This window comes from Equus caballus, chromosome 9, assembly GCF_041296265.1.
Source record: "Equus caballus isolate H_3958 breed thoroughbred chromosome 9, TB-T2T, whole genome shotgun sequence".
Classification (NCBI taxonomy): domain Eukaryota; kingdom Metazoa; phylum Chordata; class Mammalia; order Perissodactyla; family Equidae; genus Equus; species Equus caballus.
In genome coordinates this window covers 2,488,042-2,509,665 of record NC_091692.1, presented here as the reverse complement: position 1 = coordinate 2,509,665, position 21,624 = coordinate 2,488,042, and the positions used below count along the sequence as shown (strand labels likewise).

Sequence of the window (21,624 nt, the reverse complement as noted above, 5' to 3'; positions counted from 1 at the left end):
GCGCTGACACCATCCACAGAGCCTGTTCACGTTTTCCCTGTTCCACCGGCTCTGTGTGTGCGCGGGTTTGTCCCACGTGGCTTCAGGTGGCCCCCACGGCGATCAAGATGCAGAAGTGTGCATGTCCGGAGGCTCCCTCGCGCTCTCCCCCTTTCTGGCACACCCACTGCCAAGTGTGACCTCACTTTAAAGAAAGTGTGTATATGTGAGCAGTTTCTCATGTCAGACTTTTAAAAACGAATAAAATACTCCAGTTATTTCCACCTTTTTCTGCTTTATTTGAATGAACTGTTAGAGCAAGGATACATTTGTGTTGTTACGAGATGTACCTATCTTAAAGTCCACGGGAAACTTACTTCTCAAGGATTAACCAGGAAATTAGGGAGATCTGTCTTGTTATCAAAAGTCATAATGGCTGAAAGTACAGATTGTGGTGCCTTGATTAAGAAACCAAGTGAGTGGGTGTGGTCTTACATCTGTAGAGGAGGAAGTGCTTTGCACAAGCGTCCACCATCATACCTGCCACATGAGATTCTAATTATTTGCTTACATCTAATTCCCCCTCTTCTTTCACGAGCAAGGAGCCTATGACCCCCCCTCCTCCCTTCCCTTTCCCCTTTGTCTTTGTTGTCAGTTTGTCCATTTAGTCATCCCTATGTTGTCTGTTAACAGATGTTTATTTTGCAGCTACCATAGGCTGGACGCTGCCTGGTGGCTGGCTGCATACACATCAGTGTTTCTCACTTCGGCAGTGTTGACGTTTGGGGCCAGATAATTCTTTGCTGTGAGGGCTCCCCTGGACGTTGTAGGATTACAGCAGCATTCCTCACCTGTGCCCACTAGATGCCAGCAGTATCCTCTCTTTCCCCAGTTGTGACAGACACGTCTTGAGACGTTTCTAAATGTCTTTTGCAGGGCCGCATGTTTGTCCCCAGTTGAGAACCACTGGTATACATGAATGGTGATCCCTCCCATCAAAGAAATGCCCCCTCCCCGCTCGGAAGCTCCCATTAGTAACACCTTGCACCACTCTGGTGCCTTTGTTACAGTTAACGAGCAGTGTAACTGTTAGGATTAGCTGAAGTGCGTGGTTCACATCGGGGTTCCCTCTGTGTCATGGGGTTCTGTGAATTTAGGGCGTGCGCTGTCATGTATCCACCACTCCAGTATCCTGCAGAATTGTCTCACGGCTCTGCTGGTCCCTGTGCTCCCCCTCCGTGCCCTCCCTGTCTTCCTGCCAGCCCTGGATCTTCTCACTGCCCTGTGGTTTGGCCTTTTTCAGAATGTCCTACAGTTGGAATCGTGCAGTATGTTGCCATTCCAGACTGGCTTTTTCACGTAGCGATGTTGAGGATTCCACTGTATGGATGTACCACAGTTAATCTGTTCACCTGGAGAAGCATCATCGTTGCTTCCAGTTTTTGGCGGTTATGAATAAAGCTGATATGAGTCTCCCTGTGCAGGTTTTTGTGTGGACATAAGTTTTCAGCTCAGCTGGATTGAGGACCATGACTGCTGCATTGTGATGAGTGTGGTTATTTTTGTAAGAAACTGCCAAACTGTCTTCCCGAGTGGCTGTGCCCTTCTTCCTGTGCGTCCTTACCAGTATTTGCATTTTGAGGAGAGTTTTTTATTTTTTAAACAATACTGAATTTTCCCGTCCTGATATATTTTGTCTCTCTCCATTTTTTCTGTTTTGAAATGTTTCTTAGTAATATTTTTTAGTTTTCTTCAGATAAGTCTTGAGTGTAATCTTGATGTTGAACTTGTATCTGGTCATTGTGCTGAAATGTTTTGGTTAAATTGATTAATTGGTTCTAAGGGTTTTTCAGTTGATTCTCTCTCTCTCTCTCTTTTTTTGGTGAGGAAGATTGGCCCTGAGCTAACATCTATTGCCAGTCTTCCTCTTTTTGCTTGAGGAAGATTGTTGCTGAGCTAACATCTGTGCCCATCTTCCTCTGTCTTGTATGTGGGTCAGCGCCACAGCAGGGCTTGATGAGCAGTGTGTAGGTCTGCGCTTGGGATCTGAACCCACGAACCCTGGGCTGCCAAAGCCAAGTGTGTGAACTTAACCACCATGCCACCAATCTGGCCCCTCAGTTGATTGTTTTGTGGATTCTAAATCAATAATCTTATCTTCTCTAAATGAGTTTTGCCGTTTTATTTCCCATATGTCTCACTCTTCTTATCTTAGTGCAAACTGTCAGTTGTAGTCAGCAGTTTTGAATTGCAGTGGTGATTATGATCTTCCTTGTTTCCTTCCTGAGTTTAATTTGTTCCTGATCTTAATGTAAGTTCTTCTGTTTTCCTATTAACATATAAAGTTTATTATAGGTTTCTGATGAATAATCTAGATTATGCATGAATTTTCCTTGATTGCTCTTATCACGTGTTTTACCAAGATTTTGTTGGATGTTTTTTGGTGTGTATTGAAAATAATCATGTGGCTTTTATCTTTTACTATGTTAACATTTAACATCAGTTTCCTAATGAAATTTCCTAATAGTGAACCATCTTTGAATTTATTCAGTTTCAGCTTTATGGTTACATTACCCTCACAGAATAAGTTAAGAAACTTTGTTTTTATTTTTCTCCCCTAATGTAACACTTTAACATGCGAATGATGTGTCCATTGAAGGCTTCATAGAATTTTCTCAAAAAAACTAACTGAGCCTGTTGCCTTTTGGGGGAACAGTATTAGATCTCGCCTCACCTTTTCCATTTCACCCCGATTGGTCTTTTCACTTTTTTTTCTCTTGAGTTAGTTTAGTTAATATATTTCGAACATATTGGTATAAAGGTATACATGGTATTCCTAACATTACTCATATTAAATATATTTCTTTATAAAACTTGGCAAGGTATATCTTAGGTCTTATGGTTTCTTCAACTTTGTTGATAAGAATTCATCTGAAGCATTTTAAAAATACAGACTCCCAGACCCTTCCCGTGAGGTTCCCCTGGAGGTTCGGTAAGTCTAGGTGGGGACCCAGATTTATGCTTTCAGCAAGATCCCACCTGATTCCCATTAGCTGAGTCAGGAAATTCTTACCTGTTTTATTAGTCTTTTCATTCCTTTCATTCCTTTCCTTCTACCGCCATCTCCATCCCCAGCTCTGGAATTGAGTGCTAAGGCGTTTTTTGCCATTCTTTCTTATATCCTTGGATATTTCTTTGGCCATGTCGAAAGCAATTTGATATAAGTGTTTTCGTTGCCGTTGATTTTCCTGAAGTTTGTAATTTCATGGTTATTTTCCTCTTTAACTCAGTGATTGTTGTTTTTTTAAAGTCTTCTAAACAGATTCATTGTGGGTGGGAGAGAACTATCATTTTTATGGATATATAAGAATCAGTTTTCTCACCAGTAAGAAGGGAATGATGCTGCTATCTGCCTCATGGCATTGTTCTATGAGGATTAAATAAAATAATCCTTAAAAAGTGTTCAACAGATTCTGCCAGACTTTTAGTAAACATTTCAGTAAGTTGTGTTTTGTTTTGTTGATTCTAGTTTTATTGAATTATAGGCAGAATGAATCCTTCTGAATGTAGAATTGGGGATTTTCCTTTTGTTCTTTACGTATGTCAGTTTTCCTAAAAATTCTTAGAGTATTTGGATGGAATATGCACACAGTAGAAACTGAAAACTACGTCTCTAACTGTGTGATTTAAATCAAGTGTACTGTTGATGCTATTAAGTCCTTCATTTACTTTGTTAATGTTTCCACCAAGGCTTTGTCTGTTATCTGCCTAGTTTTGAGGGAGGTGTGTTCACTTCTTCCTCTGTGATTTGTCTTTAATTTATTGATTCAACAAGTATTTATCGTTTTCATATGCCAGGCATTTTGTCGCTGTTGGGAATGCAAATTGAACAATTCTGACAAAGTTTTTGCACTCTGAACTTAATGAAAAAGAAGTAAAAGCAAATAAAATGATTTAAGAACATGAGAAGCAAGACAGAACAGTGTAACGTGTGGCCTAGGGTGAGGGCAGGCGGGCACAGCGTTAGATATGTTGTGGAGACGCCTGCCCGGCTAGAGAGCGTGGATTCTGGGTGAGCAGAAGCCAGGCGGGCGTGTCCTGAGGGCCGGGACAGAGAGCACGCATCCTGAAGTGGGAAGGGGTCTGCGCCATGCAAGGGGCAGAGGACGACCCCTGTGGGGTCAGGAGCAGCTGTGGATCAGACAGTGTGGGTTTTGGTCCTGGGCCGTGGCAGTCTGGCATTTATTCTGGTGGTAGTGGGAATCCACTGGTGTGTTTTATTAGAGGAGTGAAAAGGTCTGTTCTGTGTTGAGAAAGATTTCCTGGGCTGCTCTTTGGAGCTGGATTGCAGTCAGACGGGAGAGAAGCAGGCAGCCCGGTCGCAGCTGCTGTAGGGCTGTGAGTGCGCAGGGCGCCCAGGCGGTGGCATGAAGGTGGAGCGGAGCCCAGAGCACGTGCCGTTGACTTGCTGTGGGAGGGAAGGCTTTGCGTCCAGCAACTGGATGGTGCTATTTAATAATAATTTCCTTCCTCCGTTTCCACCTGTTTGTGTTTCACGTGCTCTGTTTTAGTGTGCACAAAGGTTTACGACGGTTTCTTGTTGGGTTATCTTTTTTCAGATATTCCTCTTTTCCCATTTAGTGTCATTTTGTTTTGAAAAGACTGCTGATAATCTTTTCTTTTGTGGAAATTGATTTCCACGCTACTGAAGAGTGAAAACTAAATGAGATCATTCTTGTAAGTGAGCATCATAGAGGTGACACCACAATTCAGTTCTCTGCACGTTCTCTTCTCATCCTCCCTGTTGTCGAACGGTGTTGGGTACAGGGCAGCTGTGCATTTTATTTCTTGTATTTCGTTACTGCTTCTCTCCCCCTAAGCCCTTCTCTCCCCTGTGTGTGGTACAGAACTTCGTTGATTCTGCTGTTCTTTTGCACTTACTATTGGATTCCTTTAACAGTACACTCTTCTCTCCTTTCTGGTTTGTCTTTTCTTTCTTTAAAAATCTGCCTGAAGATTCCTTTACTCTAAATTATATCTCCATTATGTCTCCATCCCGCATTCATTTAGAACTTTGATGTGCAATCTTCTAATAGGTTTTGATCAATAATCTATTCTCTTTTCAGTTTTAATTTGACTGACTTTTATAGTGACGCGTAGTTGAAATGAATCCATCACATTTAAAATGAAAATTAAGAAAGTTGTATCACCAGATCCCAGTACTGGGTTATTTCTCCAGAAAGTGTAGAATGAGTTCCTGGATCTTTTTTGCGGTCCTCTGTACTGCTGTCTTCAGAGTTAACGCCACTGTTTCCCACTGTTGGCAGGAGTTCTTTTAATGTTAGCTACTATTTGCATACAAAAAGGGAGATTGAAAGGGATCATTGTTAAAGTTTTTCTGTAACCCATGCAGACTTTCAGAATTAATAATTTAGAAGAAAAACATTTGTTATACTAACATTGGTTTCTTTTTCTTTAAGGTTATTGGGGTGTGTGTGTATTCTTAAGTTTTCATTATTTACATGTTTATCTCTAAAATGTGAACAACAAAAAACATAGTGTCATTTTATTTTCATCAGTACCTGGTACGTCACTCAGTGGGAATTCGGCTCTGAGCAAGTGTAACTGGTGAATGGATTGGTTGCTCTGTCATTCTTTGATAGATTACCTTATTGATGTTCCCGTTTCAGTTAACGGAGCATCATCCTCATCTGCACCCGCCGATGATGCGTCTGCCCCGGCTCCTGCAGTCGCGTCTGAAGAAGCCGCCCTGTCCTCACCTTGCACTAGTACTGCTGTTGAAGATCCTTCGGTCCCAGAGATACCGACCTCCTCAGAAAACAATGAATGTATTCTTTCTACCAGTGCAGCCTTTGGGTCTGAAGCTAGGAGTACATCAGACTCTGCCCCCTCTCATTCTGGGAACGGTTCTGCTTTTGAAGCAGCCAAACTGAGACAGCCAGACGGGTGTGTGGAACCTGTGCGGCAGCAGCCCGGGAGTGCCGGCACGGAAAGCTTGCCATCAGGGTAGGTTAAATAGACTTTTTTAGATGTTTGACTTAGCATTTAAGCAGCAACTGTTTGATAGTATATGACTGTGGAATGCATATATAAAATTTTTCCCTTGTTCATTAATTTAAAATCTAAGTTGGAATAAGATTCATACTATTTGTTTATTTGCTGCAAAGCCAAGTACTTTTTAAAACTAGGAACAATTGCTCATCTAGTTGAAGTATGTGCAATATGGAGGGAAAAGAAAAAACCTGATGTTAATTTGCAAGACCCCCTTGATTTGGTTCTTGGTTTATTTTTACTTTTAGATAAGAGTGACCGTGACACTCTGCATAAAAACTTGAGTTCTCTGGCTTCCTTCATGGTCTCCTCGGGCCCCAAACTTGAGAACAAGTAGCCATCGTTTTCCTCAGTTAATGCTGAGTGCTGGGGGGGCGTCGCCTGACTCGGCCGATTGGCTGTTACAAACTCAGGTTTTCACTGCTGCTCAGTAACTCTTAATCTCCTTTAAATTCCCGGCTGCAATTATTCAGGCCTCGTGATGTCCCTCACAGGGTGTTCTGTGTGTGTAGCCCATTTGGTCATCTCTCCCTTATTTACTTAACAGTTTTTTTGACTCTTTTCTAGGCTTTGGTGATGCTAATTTTAATTAATGATTCATTGTCTCTGCCTTCAGGAAGCATATTTCGTGGCTCAGATTTGTAAACATTTATGCCATATAATTTGGAAATGCTGTAATGAAAATATGGACACAGTCCTTTCTAACACAGCTTACAGCAGTTAGTGTCCGCTCCCGTAGCTGCTGCACCTGCGTTCTAGAGGCCTCCGCATGCCACCCTCATTCTCTCAGGGCAGCCACCGTGTGCCAGCCCCCTTCTCACTTTCTGAGCTGTTTTCCTCGGTGCTCTTCCGTGGCGCATCTGATTCTGCCCACTGCCTGCCTGTGGTTTCACCTTTGGTCCTCTCCTGCCTGCGCTTTTGCTGGTGGGTCTGGCACACTCCTGTCACTGTTAAATCTCTGCGTCCAGGCCAGACCTTTCTCTGAGCTTACTTTCAGCTACTTACTGGAATCTCCACTTCTTTTTTCTGCAAGCATTTCGGACCCTATGTTATCTTCCCTTCCCTCTCGGAAATCTCTCATGGTCCCCTTCTCTCATATCTTTGGCAGCTGAGTCACTTATCGGAGTCTCTCAGGTGTCTGCCAATGTGACACAGACATAGAAGAAGGGGTTCTTCACCGTGAAGAACCTCACGGTGTAATGAGGGGTACAGATGAGTCAGTCAGTGACGTGCAGTACGATTAGAGCTCTGTTAGAGGTAAGTTTAGGATGTGTGGGAGGAAACATGGAGAGGGAGGTCAGTGCTATTCATTACTTTCAGAAGAGCTGACCCTTCTGTGGATTTCTGAAAGAGGAGCTGTCGTCAGTGCTGTTGAGTTGTTTTTCACTCTTAGCGCCCTGTGGACAGCAGAGCGGACCCTGCCCAGTGTTTCTGTGCCATCCTCTTGCCTTCCGGTGCTGGATCAAACAATGCTCTCCTGCTATTCACAGGGTGTTCATGGCCACTTGTTTTGGAAGTGGGCGGCCAGGTCCTTCCTAGTCTGTCTTAGTCTGGAAGCTCCACTGAAACCTGTCTAGACCTGCTGGTGTTTGAAACACTAGTGGCAGAGCTTTCAGCATCCTGGCAACCTGCAGCTGCCACAGCATGACCACTGACAGATGGGTGGTGGTTCCCTGAGCCAGCGGGAGGTGAAACTGGGCTACTCGCGGAGAGCGCCGGATCTGAATCTAGACCACCAGGGCGGGCCAAGAGGGGGCAGGGGTTAGCATGGCACTAACGGAGGTGCAGGTGGTCAGCGGATTTATTCTCATCGCACCAGCTGTGTGTTGCTCTCACATCCATGAAGATGAGTACACTGAACGCAGGAAGTAGCCTTTTGTTACAGCTCGAGTTCAGCATCAAGGGAGCAGGGTCCGTAGTACTGAAGAGTGAACGGTCCTGTGAAGAACTTTGTATGCCTGTTATGGGTTTGAGAATTTTTCTCCTGAAAATCATGGTTAAGCGTTAAAGAATTTTAAGCAGGGGAGTGGCATGGAGATATTTGCGTTTTATTAAGATCTTTTTAACAGTGGTATAGACAGATCAGGAGTTAGGGAGACAAGTTAGGTTAGCAGCCTGGCTGTTTTACAAATGAGGGAAGCAGGCATTCCAATTTAAAAGGACAAGTGCATACACTTAATTCTGTGGGGGCCGAATGAATGCTTCAGCATGCCTGTCGCCACCATATGTGATTTTTGCATTTGGAGAATTTTGTCGTAATCTAGATGAGTGATTTTCAGATTGCAGGTTGCATCCCATTAATAAATTAGGACCAGCATTTGAACACATAATGAAATAGATCAGTACAGATTAGAACAGAAAATACTGAGGTGTGTTAGATGTGGTACGAGTAAGCATTGTTTCCAGAAAGGTTGTTCTTCTGGGGAGTGTGTGTGTGTAAGTATAAAGTCTGTAAATACATAGCAGTCTAGTGCACACAGAGCTGTTTATGTAGAATGTACTTCTTACCCTGTGAGCTGTGGTCAGAAAGTTTGGAAGCTACTAACCCAGGTGAGAATCTGCGTAGCTGCCCCAAGGATGGTGCTGGTCTCCCAGGGCCCTGTGCAGGTGGCCGTGGGGATGTGCCGTGTGCAGGAGCGAGAAGAGGAAGGTGGACCAGGCTGGTTCTTCTGGCCCAGGCAGGACTCGACTTTAGTGACTGAGGCAGCAGCTTTCCAATCTACATCCTCTTCCCTCAGAACTCTGTCTTAGTTCCTGTGTTTACCTGCTTTGGTAATTTGCTCAGTTTGTTAGCTAACTGCCCAGTAGAATCGCGGGTGTTAGACTGTTCTGGAGGAAGTGTGTTCCAGCCTGGGGATGCCGTCTGTGTGTCACGTCAAATGTGCTCTCCCCGGGGCTGGCCCCGTGGCTGAGTGGTTAAGTTCTCGTGCTCCGCTGCAGGTGGCCCAGTGTTTTGTTGGTTCGAATCCTGGGCTCGGACATGGCACTGTTCATCAAACCACGCTGAGGCAGAGTCCCACATGCCACAGCTAGAAGGACCCACAACGAAGAATATACAACTATGTACTAGGGGGCTTTGGGGAGAAAAAGGAAAAAAATAAAATCTTTAAAAAAAAAAAAATGTGCTCTCCCCCAGAGGCCTCTGTAGGGAATGTCAGTCCTCAGAGGGCTGCATGACTCACACTCAGGTCTCTGCTCGAATGTTCTTACTGCCAAAAGGGGTCTTCTGCTCGCCACAAGGCAAGCCAGCAGTTGAGAGGCAAGGTGGCAGGAGAGAAAGGGTTTGATGACAGCTTGCTGGCACGGGGGAGACGGGGCACTAGAGTCACCTTACGGAACACAGACCACAGGCGGTTACAGAGGGGCTGGTCTCCGGGTGGGACAGACGTCTGGCCCCAGTTCCTGGTAGTATTTTGTTTTACTGGATAGGCACCAGAGACCGGAGAAACACCCTATACCCTGGTTCAGTTAGAGATAGTAAGAGCAAAATCTTTAACGTGTGTAGTAAAGATTACTGTTTACGTGAGTGGCGCCAACAAAGTTACCTCATTCCAGAGGCCTTTTCCGATTCCTCTGTCCAAGTCAGGCCCCTCTGCCCCCATCCCTTAACCTTGCCTTACTTTTTCCCAACCTTTTACTATGAAAATGTACAGACGGGTAGAAAGTGCCCATCTGTATACCTACCACTGGATTCTACAATTGACATGTTCTCTACCTGCTTTGTTGCGTGTCTCTTCGTCTCTCTATCCATCTCATTTTTAAATGCAGTTCAGTAAGTTGCAGATTTCAGTACACTTTTGCCTCTTAACACTTCAGCTTGTATATCATTACAGCTTAGTATTTGTTTAAAGGTTTTTAGGTGAAGTTTACATAGAAAGAAATGCTCAAGTCTTAAGTGTACCATTTTCATGACTTTTTTTAATTGAGATATAATTGGCATTGCATTAGTTTCAGGTGTATAGCAACATGATTTGCTATTTGTATATAGTGTGAAATGATCACCATTTGACGAGTTTTGATGAATGGATACATCCGGATAACTCGAACCCTTGTCAAGTTACAGAACCTTACCATCGCCCTAAAAACTTCTCTCCAGCCCCTTTTTTCAGTCAGTCCCTGTCCTTACTTTTAGAGACGCAATCACTGTTCCAATACTTTTCCACTATAGATTAGTTTTCCCTCTGCTAGTACTTAATATAAATGGAATCAGTATCAACTCTTTTTTTTGGTAAGGAAGATTGGCCCTGAGCTACCATCTGTTTCTAATCTTCCTCTTTTTGCTTGAGGAAGATTGTTGCTGAGCTAACATCCCTGCCTGTGTTCCTCTATTTTGTCTGGGGGATGCTGCCACAGCATGGCTTGCTGAATGGTGTGTGCATCTGCACTTGGGACCCAAACCCAGGAACACTGGGCTGGCCTTAGCATCAACTCTTTAGAGTAGAGTTTTTTTATAGTTTATACTAAATAATGTCTTATTTTTCTTTCTAACACTTAAATCACCATATGACATATATCTGTTTATGTGTTATTGTCGGTTTTCTCTCCCCTAAAGAAGGACTTTATTTTGTCCATTTCTGTATTCCTCGTGCCTAAAACTGTGCCTGCCATGTAGCAGGTACTCAATAAATACTTTTTAAATAAGTGAATTAGTGCTTGATTAAATAGCTGAATGAGTGAGCAATTGGGCAAAGGACCTGGCTTGAAAATGCCTCTGGAAGAAACAGTTAACAAGGTCAAAAGCTTCTGAAAAATTCAAGTAAGATAAGAACTGAAAGGCACCCATTGAAGCTAACAACAAAGAGAGGATTTGCTGTTGGCCTTTGACAAAGTGGTTGCTACGAGATGGAGTGAATGGAGGGGTGGAAGTGTGATAAAAACTCTTTTGAAGAGTGAGAACTAATGAGTAGAACTTGTTCCCTGTGAGCACGCAGGGAAAGCCGAGTGTTGGGTAGAAGTGGCCAGAAAAGACAGAGGAGCGAGGCCACTCTCTGTCTTGGGAGATGGGAGAGGCTCCCTGGGGCTGGGAGTCCATGGAGGCAGGGCGAGCCGTGCAGGGGGAGGGAACTGCTGGATGGGGTTACGAGAAGGCCAGTCTGCTGCCCACCCCATGGTCTGAGTTTGAAACAGTCATTATCCGGTCAGTAACTGTTCTGTTCTTTGTATTGTAATGTGTTTCACAAAATTCTTCCACATTTCCTTTTGTTTTAAATAAGGTCTTTGTTCAGTAGTAGATTTTTAAAAAATTTATGTATAGCCTTAGTGAGACAGGCAGACTGTCTGAATACAAGAAAGGAGAGTGTTATGGTTGAAGGTGAAATGTGGCAGTTACCTTCTCTATGAAATTCAAGGATTCTGCCAAGAAGTTTCATAGGCAGCCAGGTAATTAGTGCCTATTTCAGGGTATTCATGCGTTTCCACTACTGGGATCATCTAGTCTCTGGCCATTTCCAACCCGCTGCTTTGATAGGACCCGTAGGTACGGCTCTAGTGGGCTATCAAACTGAGTCGCCCGCGCTGTCCCCCTTTGCCCTCCGTACCACCTCCCCGACTCCTCTCGCCAGCACCTTCCTCCCTCATTGCTGCCTGCGGCCCGCTCTGACCACTGCCTACACAGTGAGGACTCACTCTTGGCAGCTGCAGGCCCCAGGAGGGAAAATCTCACTCTGAGAGTAACACATCCGCAAGTTCCCTCCTCTGGGACCAGCTCCCAGGGGAGGAGGGAAAGGCCTGGGATCCTGGAGTCCCGGGATGGATCGTGAAATTGACCAGGCTCCTCCCCTGTGCACCAGGGGTTCTGTGTCCCGAGAATGTTGTCAGCAGAGGACAGCTGGGCACCCCCCACCCCCAGGAAAACTGGTGGGGAGTGACAGGAATTCTCTCTCCCCTTATGTAAGTACCTATATGATAATCTCGACTTTGCCTCTTGGCCCAAAAGTCCTAAAATATTTACTATCTGGCACTTTCCAGTAGAAGTTAGTTTATCCTTGGTCTAGTGCATAGAATGTATAAAATTATAAAAAAGATATCCAAAAGTAGTTCTCAATAATGTTCTGTGTAGCAGGCAGTTTAGTTTGAGAAAGATAAATCTGTTTAGAGCAAGAACACTAAAATCTGGAAGTGATCCCCTGTTCTGGAAAAATTAAGGCCCAGTGGCTAGCATTATGCTTCGTGCTTACTGAATATTGTTGCATTTCAACTAGAGATATTTGCAGTTAACTTAGGGTGAAATTAGAAAAGGGCTTCATGGCCCATTAAATGGATGGAGCACTTGGTTATGTTTATTTTTTTTCCCCTAAGCTTAAAATTTGCTTCTGATCACAAAACTAAGACATGACCAAATAAAATATTTAAATCGTTCAGAAATATTTGTTCCAGTGCCCCAGCTCCCCACCAGGGAGCTCCTCTGGTCAGGCTTCCTTCCAGGCGCTTGGGGGCCGGGTGCCAGGACTCTGCTGCTGTGGGGCGTGGGTCTCGGCAGGGTGAGCATGTGGCCTTGTCATGATGTCAGGCAGGGACAGGCTCTCTGAGAAGGACGAGGTGAAGAGGGCACAGAGCGGCTACATCAGTTACTATTTTGCATACACTTGTAGAATTATTGTAAGAAAATGGGATTGCACTCTACCTACTGTTTTTCAGTTGCTTTTTAAAACCTGGTCGTATTTCTGCATCAGTATGAGCAGATTCACACATTCACTGAATACTTAATCAGTAAGTGTTCATCAAGCGCCTCTTCTCTGCAGGCTCTGTGCTTGTGCTCCTAGTGCTCACGTGAGCTCTGCGGACCGAGGCCCCGCCTCTGAATATGTGGGTCCACCTCAGTTCCTTGGAGTGATTTCGTAGCATTTCCCTGCGTGTTAATTGTTTCTGTGTAACAAATTACCCCAAACTTTAGCAGGTGAAAACAGCAAACGTGTACTCTTACCCAGTTCCTGAGCATCGGGTAGTGGCTGAGCTGCGTGCTTCCGTGCGAGGTCTCTCATGAGGTCACAGCTGTCTGGAGGGTGACTAAGTGGAGCTGACTTGGCAAACCCAAGAGAGCTGAGTTCTGGCCTGTCGGTGGGAAAAGCCCGGCCTGCGCATTGGCGCTTCCGAGTGGCTCGGGAACGGGCAGCATCAGCTACCCTTGGAAGTGGCGGTGAAGATGGCACTGTAAACAGCAAGACGCCTGAAACTCACCTTGAGAGATGAGTCCCTAATTCTCCTCCAAGCGGCCAGGACTGCCACCCCGCCCGGGGGCTTCTTCCCGGAGCCGTCTGCACTCGGCAACGCTGGCCAGGCATGTTAGAGGGTGGGGCACTGTATGAAACCGGGGACGCAGGTGAACCATTATGAGATTAACAAGTGAATTTTCAAACCCACGTCCTTCTTTCCTGCCCAAATCACAGGACGTGACCTTTTCACCCAGGAGATTGGAAGTGTCTTCTCCCAAAGACCCCCAGAAGAGACTCACAGTACTGATGTCTATTTCTACGGCCCCCTTCAGTTGATCCCACAATCCGCAGGCCCCACCCAGGCAGCGTTGTCGTCTCCTCCTCATTAGACCTCTGAGGGACGCCTCTCACTGTGCAAGACGGAGACCAAAGCAAACAGCCTAGACAGCGCAGCTTGAAGGAAATAGACTGTTTTAGTATTCTCAGAGGGATACACGTGGCTATGACACGTGAACCAAGAAGGAGGAATTGTGAATACAGAATCCTCAAAGAACCAAATGCTCTTGGAAGTCTACTGCAGTGGAAGACTTGGCTGATAAAGAAATTTCTCTGGAAGTAGAACCAAAAGATAAATTTATAAAATGAGAGAAGTAGAAAATTAGAGGACCAGTTCAGAAGATCTGATAAGAAAAGTTCCAGAAAGAGAAAATGGGAGGAAATCCTTAACAAAATAACCAAGGAAAAAAATTTGTTTTCCCACAAATATGAAGGACATGAATTTTCTTATTGAAAGGGCTCACCAAAACTCAGGATAATAAGTGAAAATAAATCTATATTAAGACACCTCATTGTGAGAATTTTAGTACATTGGAACCCAAGAAAAAAATCCTAAACGTTTCCAGAGATTAAAAAAAGGGAAAACAGATCTCATTCTCATCAGAATAGCATTAGACTTCTCAGAATCAACACAAGAGGCTAGAAGAGAGTGAGCAGTGCCTTGAATGCTGAGGGAAATGAATACAACCTAGAATTCTGCCTCCAGCCATGCTGTTGAGTGTGTGTGCAGAATGAATCCGTCTTCAGACATCCTCGGGGTCTGAGAGCTTACTTCCCATGTAGTGTTTCTTAGGAAGCTACCAGGACTCGTTCCTCCACAACTAAGTCGTGAAAGTGAAGACCTGGGGTCCGGGAATTAGGGGTCTGAAGGAAGAGGAGTGAGTGGCGTTGCCAGCACCATCGTGAAGGGAGAGCCCCAGGTGGTAGGCCCGCAGCCAGCCAGTGTAGACTGAGCAAGTCAGAAGGCAGGTGTGGTTGATAAAATACCTAATAAGCTTAAGCATTTTGAGAGATTTATGCAACTTGAAAAGTATCTGGAGTTAATGGTAAGTACATAGAAGACGGGAAGAAAGGAGACAATTAAAAACAGAAGTGTGTTGTGTTCCATGGCTCAGCCGTTAGGAGGGTTTATGTAGTCATAATAAGAACCATAAGGGAGGATGCAGCATGTGTGTGTGTGGAGGGAGGGTAAGTGTTACGGAGAGTGTGTGTGTATGTGCGCGTGCGTGCGTGCGCGCGCACAGGAAAGGAACTCAGCTTCATCTTCACAGCGAGAAGGCAGTACAGCTTGTTTGAGATTGGATAACAAGTACTGAAGTGAGCTTGTTAGTAAGTAAAAGAATTGGCTACAGCAGTTGAAAGTGTTGCCTTTGGTGAGTGGAAAATTAGGTTAAGAAGTAGGCAGTGTTTTTGTAATGAGCCTTTTGGACTGTATGACTTTCAGCTGTGAGATGTGTGTAATTATAGAACTCAAGGTAGATGTTAAGCAATGTGAAAGTATATATAATTTTGATAAAAATTAAAGCTAAATTAAAAATAGTAAAAGATGGAAATGTTGCTATAGAATAGCAATAAAAATTCAAGGGCTGATGGTAGGAATGAGTATGTAAGTTTTGTAGTACAGGATAGCGTGAGTGTTCCAGTACAGGCTTTTATAGCACAGACACTTTGGAGTAGATAAGTTTAATAACTTACGTGATGCTGAGTCAGTTGTGAACCTGGGCGTCTGTGTTGTTCGTGATTACTACTTCAGCATTGTGTGACTTAGGTTTGTTACATGTGGCCTCAACAACAATTGGTATTTTTTTCTGCTTGCCATTTTAAGTATGGTTGTGTACTCCTGGTATAGCAAATAGCTTTAGTATGTATGCTCATTGTATAGGAAAGTTAATTAATAATTAAAGTCTTCTCTAAAGAGAAATCAAATTAAATTGAGTCCCTGTGTTTAAGGGAAAGGAAAATATTTCCCATTTATTTTACTTTCAAATTGAAAACAGGAATGTTAAACTCAGAAATACCAGGTTTTCACTTTTTATGTTTAAAATTTTTCTTCTGTACCAAGTTAAGGAAAGACTGGAGAGGAAGAAACAGGGACCACAGAGGAGAAAATGAGAGTGGGGAAATAAGAAATTGATAGTCTTCAAGATAGAACAGAAAAAGATAAAACTGGCATGTCCATAAACTCTGAAGCTTACCCAAACAGGAGAGGGATAGAGATGCACAGAAAGAAGACGCTAAATGCATATAGAGGAAGGATTTTCATGAAGAGCGCCACCACATACTTCTTGAAGGTGATACCGCTAAAACTTTTCAGATGTGTGTTTTTGAAATTGCAGGCAAACGTGAATATTCCTTCATTGACAGTTCGTGCCTTGGGTGTGATACCAGGCTGGAAGTTCCTCTCCCCTTGATTCAGTTTCTGTTTGCTGATGATTTGGAATTCTGTAAATTAGTAACTTTTAAAACCTTTAGATATTAGTCTTTCCTCCTCTGCTAACTGTACTTACTGAGTTTACAATATGGTTAAGGAAAAGGGAATAATTAGAAACAAAAAGCATTAATAATTGAGAAAAGAAACAACTTTATAATATATATCTAGCCTTTTAAGGTAAAACTTGTCTGTAATTTTCCTGATTATAAGACAGAATCATTTTTTAGGTCATCGTAGTTTATCGTCTCTTATGTTTGCATTTTATTAAAGGTGGGAACAGAGGAAAGATCCTCATGGTAGAACCTATTACGTGGATCATAACACTCGGACGACCACGTGGGAGAGGCCACAGCCTTTACCTCCAGGGTAACGTAGCATCTTTACGTGTCTTCAGTTGTATTTTATCATATATGTAATTTTTAAAATTTATTTACTACAACATAAAATGACTCTTTAATTTTGCATATTATGCGTCCTTGGTTTGCTTTTGTGAGTAACGTATGTTCAGTGAATGAGATTTGCTGTGTTGTGTTTCTTTTGCAGTTAGTCTGAAGGGCTTTCTCAAGAGATTGTCAAACGTTGCATGAGTTACTGAGAGTAATCACGGAGTTTTGGTCCTATTTCAATCCTTGTTATTTTTTAAGGAATGAAAGCATATTTAGGACAATTTATACATATGTTTCTCCGTAGATAGTGATCTCTAAACTATGTTATTTCATGAGATTTAATGACATAAGAGATACGAGAGTGGTCCAAAATTACGATCTAAAAGATTGCTACAAGTAGAGTTGTATTACGTTATGGCTAAAATTGTAGAGGGTTTTAAATGAATAAAAACATTGCTATAATTAAATCAAGTTCGTGCTCTTAGGCTACATTCCAGGCCGTTCACAAACTGATCTTCCTTTTCCTTTGTGTTCTCATCTTTCATAACTCTTTATACATACTGCACTGAGGGCTGGTTGGATGATACTGTTTATATCCTCCGCGAACACGCTGCCTGTACCTGGGATACTCTCCTTCTTGTCTTTGCCACTTAGAATAGCTCCCCTTCCCGATGCAGCTTAAAGTCCACCAAAGTAAAACGTTTTCAATCCAGAAAATTCAAGGCAAGGAATGTTATTTTTGTGAGGTTGGTTGAAGAATTCTGAAATCATTGTATAAATTAATGACACAAATTGGCTTAAAGGACTGCACCCTGGAGGATGGGGAGAATTCTGGTGGAGAAGTAGGGAAGGGCGCTGTTTTCTGAGGGAATCTTAAAACAGGCCTGACGGAATGAAACAGAACACATTTGGGACCAGCACGTGGTTGATTTGGCTCTCACACGGGTGCCTTGAAAGATCTCAGGGCAGTTGAGACTGATATGGAGAATGGGTTCATTTCTGTGTCGTGCCAGAGAGCAGTGATAGGTTGGATGATGTGTTTTGGTCCGTGTTTCAGTTGGGCAGCAGTGAACAGCAGGAAGGCAGCTTAAAAAGCTCTGGGTTGACTTACACTCCCGCGTGGGGGCCGTGGCTCTAGGGGCACACTGCCCCATCTGATTAAATGCTGGTCAAAACGAAGAGAGAGAAAGGCTAGTGAGGCTGACGCTGGGCTGTCCAGTCTGTGGCCTCTTTTTAAAAAGACAGGCCTTGGAAATCAGGTCATTGTAGAATGGGAAGGTAATTTAGTTACAATAAATAGCAGATCACACGTTCATAATTTTTCTCAAGAATATCCATATTTACATTCTTTTAAAAATTATTTGAGTGAAGTATTAACAATACTTTTCAGTTTCTTGTACTAAGGTTGTTTTTTATTTTAACTTTTATCACTGCTTATGTTGTTTGTGGTAGTTGGGAGAGAAGAGTTGATGATCGTGGCAGAGTGTATTATGTGGACCACAACACCAGAACGACGACGTGGCAGCGGCCCACCATGGAGTCGGTGCGGAATTTCGAGCAGTGGCAGTCCCAGCGCAGCCAGCTGCAGGGCGCCATGCAGCAGTTCAACCAGCGCTACCTCTACTCGGTGAGGGGCCGCCAGGCGCTCCCGCAGGCCTCTCCTCCGGGCAGCCCCCTTTCTGCTGGGGTGATTTTTAAAAAAAGTTATAGATTGCCTTACAGGGTATTTTTTAGTTGATCTTTAATGAATAATTAGCATTTCTGATATACGTAAGCACTTTACGTTTTTTAAAAAATTCTAGTTTCCTAACGTAACTATACACACAGTTTTTTGTCCTTATTAGGTGGTAGTTTTACAAATGCAGTTTCTTAATAAAATAATCTGTCTTCACCATTCGCAGTCCCCCACCTGTTATTATAATCATTTTGGTTCTTGAACTAAACCAGTTACCCCTATTTTTACTCAAGGCCAGTCTTGCCATCATCTAGCTATTCTGATTTCCATCCCACACTCTCAGAAACAACACTTTGGTCTGTGTGGGCCCACCGTAGATGTTCCTGGGGTTGGAGATAGTTTTGTCCAAAAAATCAAGTGCTGTCTTGAAACTCGACCAATTGGTGATTTATTTATTGCAATAAATAGTCACCCATAAGAAGAGTGGGGGAAAATTTTTTTTAAAAAGCCCTTTGTTAAATGGGTTTGATCACAGGAAGTAGAAAATATAAGTGTAAGTACTGGGCATTTCTAGACAGTGTTTTGATGCCATTTGAAAACCTAAATGTAGAGGCCAGCAGACGGAAAGGAGTTAGGAAAGACGCACACACACTTCAGTAGCTCTTTCTTCAGAGCCCCGTCCCAGGCTCCTCTTTCCACTCCTTTGCTTCAGGGGTGAAGTAAGTGCTCATGTGCAGCTTGACCCATTCCCCTGGTGTCTGTGGCCAGTGCACGGGGAGTGGGCCAACCCAGCTGGCCTAGCGTCTCCTGCTGCCACCAGTGGCTGGCGCTCTGGTGACCTGGGCAGAAATCTGGGGTAGGGGTCCACTGTTTAGTTGTATGTAGGAAACAGGAGACTGGGTACTGTGTGCGTTTGTTTGGAGTTGAACTCAGCTGTAGACGTTACACCTTGGGGAAACGGCAGAGTTGGATAATGTGTGCTCCCCTGCACATAACAGGACCTCCTCCAGCCGCCTGAGGTGTTGTTACCTCAATGCACCACCCCGTCTGGGTTAAGAGTCCAGGGCTAATCGTTGACTTGGTCATGCCAGTGGGTTCCCAGGTTCTTTCTGCCCTTTTGCCCCTCTGTCCTTATTGAGCTTCACGCTTCTTCCCTTGATCGTATGGGGCTGCTGCCCTCTGGGCCTCATTCTGCAGTCTAGGCAAGAAGAAAGGGAAGGAGGAGTTGGAAGAGGGGAGGGCTGTTTTCCAGCAGGCCCTCACCTTTTTGCTTGGAAAGGGATGTGCTCACCAGGGGCTTCTGCCTGCACCTCACTGGCCAGAGTGGTCCTTCCACCTGCTCAGCTGCAAGGGAGGCTGGGCATGCAATATTCTTAGATGGACACGTTGCCGCCTCAAACAAAACGGTGGCCTGGTTGTCAAGGAAGGAGCGGGAAATGGTTGGGGAGTACAATTAACAGTGTCTGGTACAAAGTTATAAAATATTCATCAAGATGCGTATACTTTGTCATTAAAGAATGATTTTCAGGTAATCGTTTGTATGTTTGTCATTCTTTTGAAATTAATGGTAGAATGTCTACATTTTCTTTGGAATTTATTTCTGAGTTGTAATAATGTATAAACATAAATGTGTTTTTATGTATGAATTTATAAAAGATTCTAATATTAAGATAAAATTATTTGTACAGAGGTGATACTAGAGTTTAATATTTGTTTTATTAATAGGCATTTGTTTTAAAAAGAACTGATAATTGTTCTATTTTTACATAAGTAATATTGCCTCGTTTGAATACGACAACTTTATCTGTGCTTTTCTCTCTCATTCCGTCTCGCTTCCATCAATTATTATGGAAAGGCTAAGAGATTAAAATATTGATGTCAGTGTATTATTTCTAAATTAGTTTAGAGGAACTAATACTTTTAATCAATTGATAATGGCATTTTTAGGACTTAATGTTTTGAAATTACTGTATTTGCGTTCCTTTATCATATTTTTGTAGAAAATTGCTGTGAAATGTGATTCTGCCAAGTGCTTAGTTTATCTCTGCTTTTATATTAAAGTACTGTTATTTTATTCCTCCTCCCAACCCTTTCTCCGTCAGGCTTCAATGTTAGCTGCAGAAAATGACCCATACGGGCCTTTGCCACCAGGCTGGGGTAAGCTGATATGTTCTTGGTAAAAATATCTGAAAGGGATATATAGCAAATAGTTATTAAATGCTATGCTCACTCTGTTTTTTAGAAAAAAGAGTAGATTCAACAGACAGAGTCTACTTCGTGAATCATAACACAAAAACAACCCAGTGGGAAGATCCAAGAACTCAGGGGTGCGTATACATTACAGGTTTGCTCCAATTGTCTTACACGTGTCCGTAGATAGGATCAAGTAACCTTGATGCACGTGTTTTCACCTCCTGGAAAATGTTCACCTTGTGATTGTAACTTTAGCTTACAGAACGAAGAACCCCTGCCAGAAGGCTGGGAAATTCGGTATACTCGGGAAGGCGTTAGGTACTTTGTTGATCATAACACGAGGACAACGACATTCAAGGATCCTCGCAATGGGAAGTCATCCGTGTAAGTGAAAGCCTGATGTTCTTAAATGCTGTTTAATGAGGACATGATAGCTCTGGTTTAGCCTCAGATTTTATTTTTGGATCAAGAAAACCTGCACAAGCAAGACCCCAGTACACCTGTCTTATCACAGAATGGACACGTGGCACATAATTCCTTAAGAACGACAGCAGATATTTGTATGGTGATGACTGTGTGCCACGGACGGTTCTCAGCACTTTATATATGTTAGCTCATTTTGTCTTCCAACAACCCCTTGAGGTAGATGCTATTATTTTCCTTTTTCCAAGTGCAGAAACTGAGGCTTACGGAGCATAACTGACTTGTGCAAAATCATATAGCGACTAATGGAGCTAGTTTCAGACCGAGGCCATCTGTCCGCAGTCTGTGCTCTTAACCGACACGTCATACTGCTGCAGTGTCAGGCTGCGAGATGTTCGACAAAGCGGAATTTCTCAGATAAAGATAGCTTAATTAAGCATTGGACAGATCTCTCCTTCATCCTCACTGTTAGGTAGGATGTCTTTGCATCACTGAGAAAATAGAAGCAATCATAAAAGGTCTTTTGCAAATTCCTAGTGTCACACCTGCCTGCCTATCAGCATCTCCCTTCCCTCTGGATCCTACAGGGGAGCTGTCATCGTCCCTCTCAAGGGCCGCCCCCTCTGCGGGCGCACTGGATCTTTTCCCCTCTGTCCCACTTAGTTGCTCTGGCAATTTATCGTCTTTCTAGCCTCCATCCTCAGTTTTTTCTTTCTCTACTGAATTATTCTCATCAGCTGTTATTTCTCCTAGGTTAAAAAAACAAAAAACAAGCATAACTCTTCACCTTACAAATCCACAGTGTAAATTCACTTTTATTGCTCCCCTACCTGGAAGAGTTGTCCCTGTGTTGCTGTTTCTAATTTCTCTCTCAAACCTCCTACAGCAAGTTCGGTGGGCCCTGAACTTGTTAAGGTCACCAGTGCCCCCCACACTGATAGTCCTGGGGCTGGATTGCAGTCCTGTCCCATTTGACTT

The 21,624-nt window shown here is 43.4% G+C and overlaps 1 protein-coding gene across 28 annotated transcripts in view; it reads left to right on the top strand.

Moving 5' to 3' along the window:
* WWP1 (WW domain containing E3 ubiquitin protein ligase 1) overlaps nt 1–21,624 on the top strand; it is a 106,622-nt gene that overhangs the window by 54,367 nt on the left and 30,631 nt on the right. For 27 of the 28 annotated variants that reach the window (XM_023648362.2, XM_070222057.1, XM_070222062.1 and 24 more), the window contains 6 exons: nt 5,670–6,006; nt 16,240–16,335; nt 17,808–17,982; nt 20,133–20,187; nt 20,273–20,357; nt 20,479–20,607. In XM_023648362.2, the coding sequence (XP_023504130.2) occupies nt 5,670–6,006; nt 16,240–16,335; nt 17,808–17,982; nt 20,133–20,187; nt 20,273–20,357; nt 20,479–20,607 (877 nt within the window). Of the gene's footprint in view, nt 1–5,669; nt 6,007–13,436; nt 14,585–15,600; nt 15,830–16,239; nt 16,336–17,807; nt 17,983–20,132; nt 20,188–20,272; nt 20,358–20,478; nt 20,608–21,624 lie in introns of those variants that run through there. The other variant, XM_070222064.1, reaches the window with a different exon arrangement.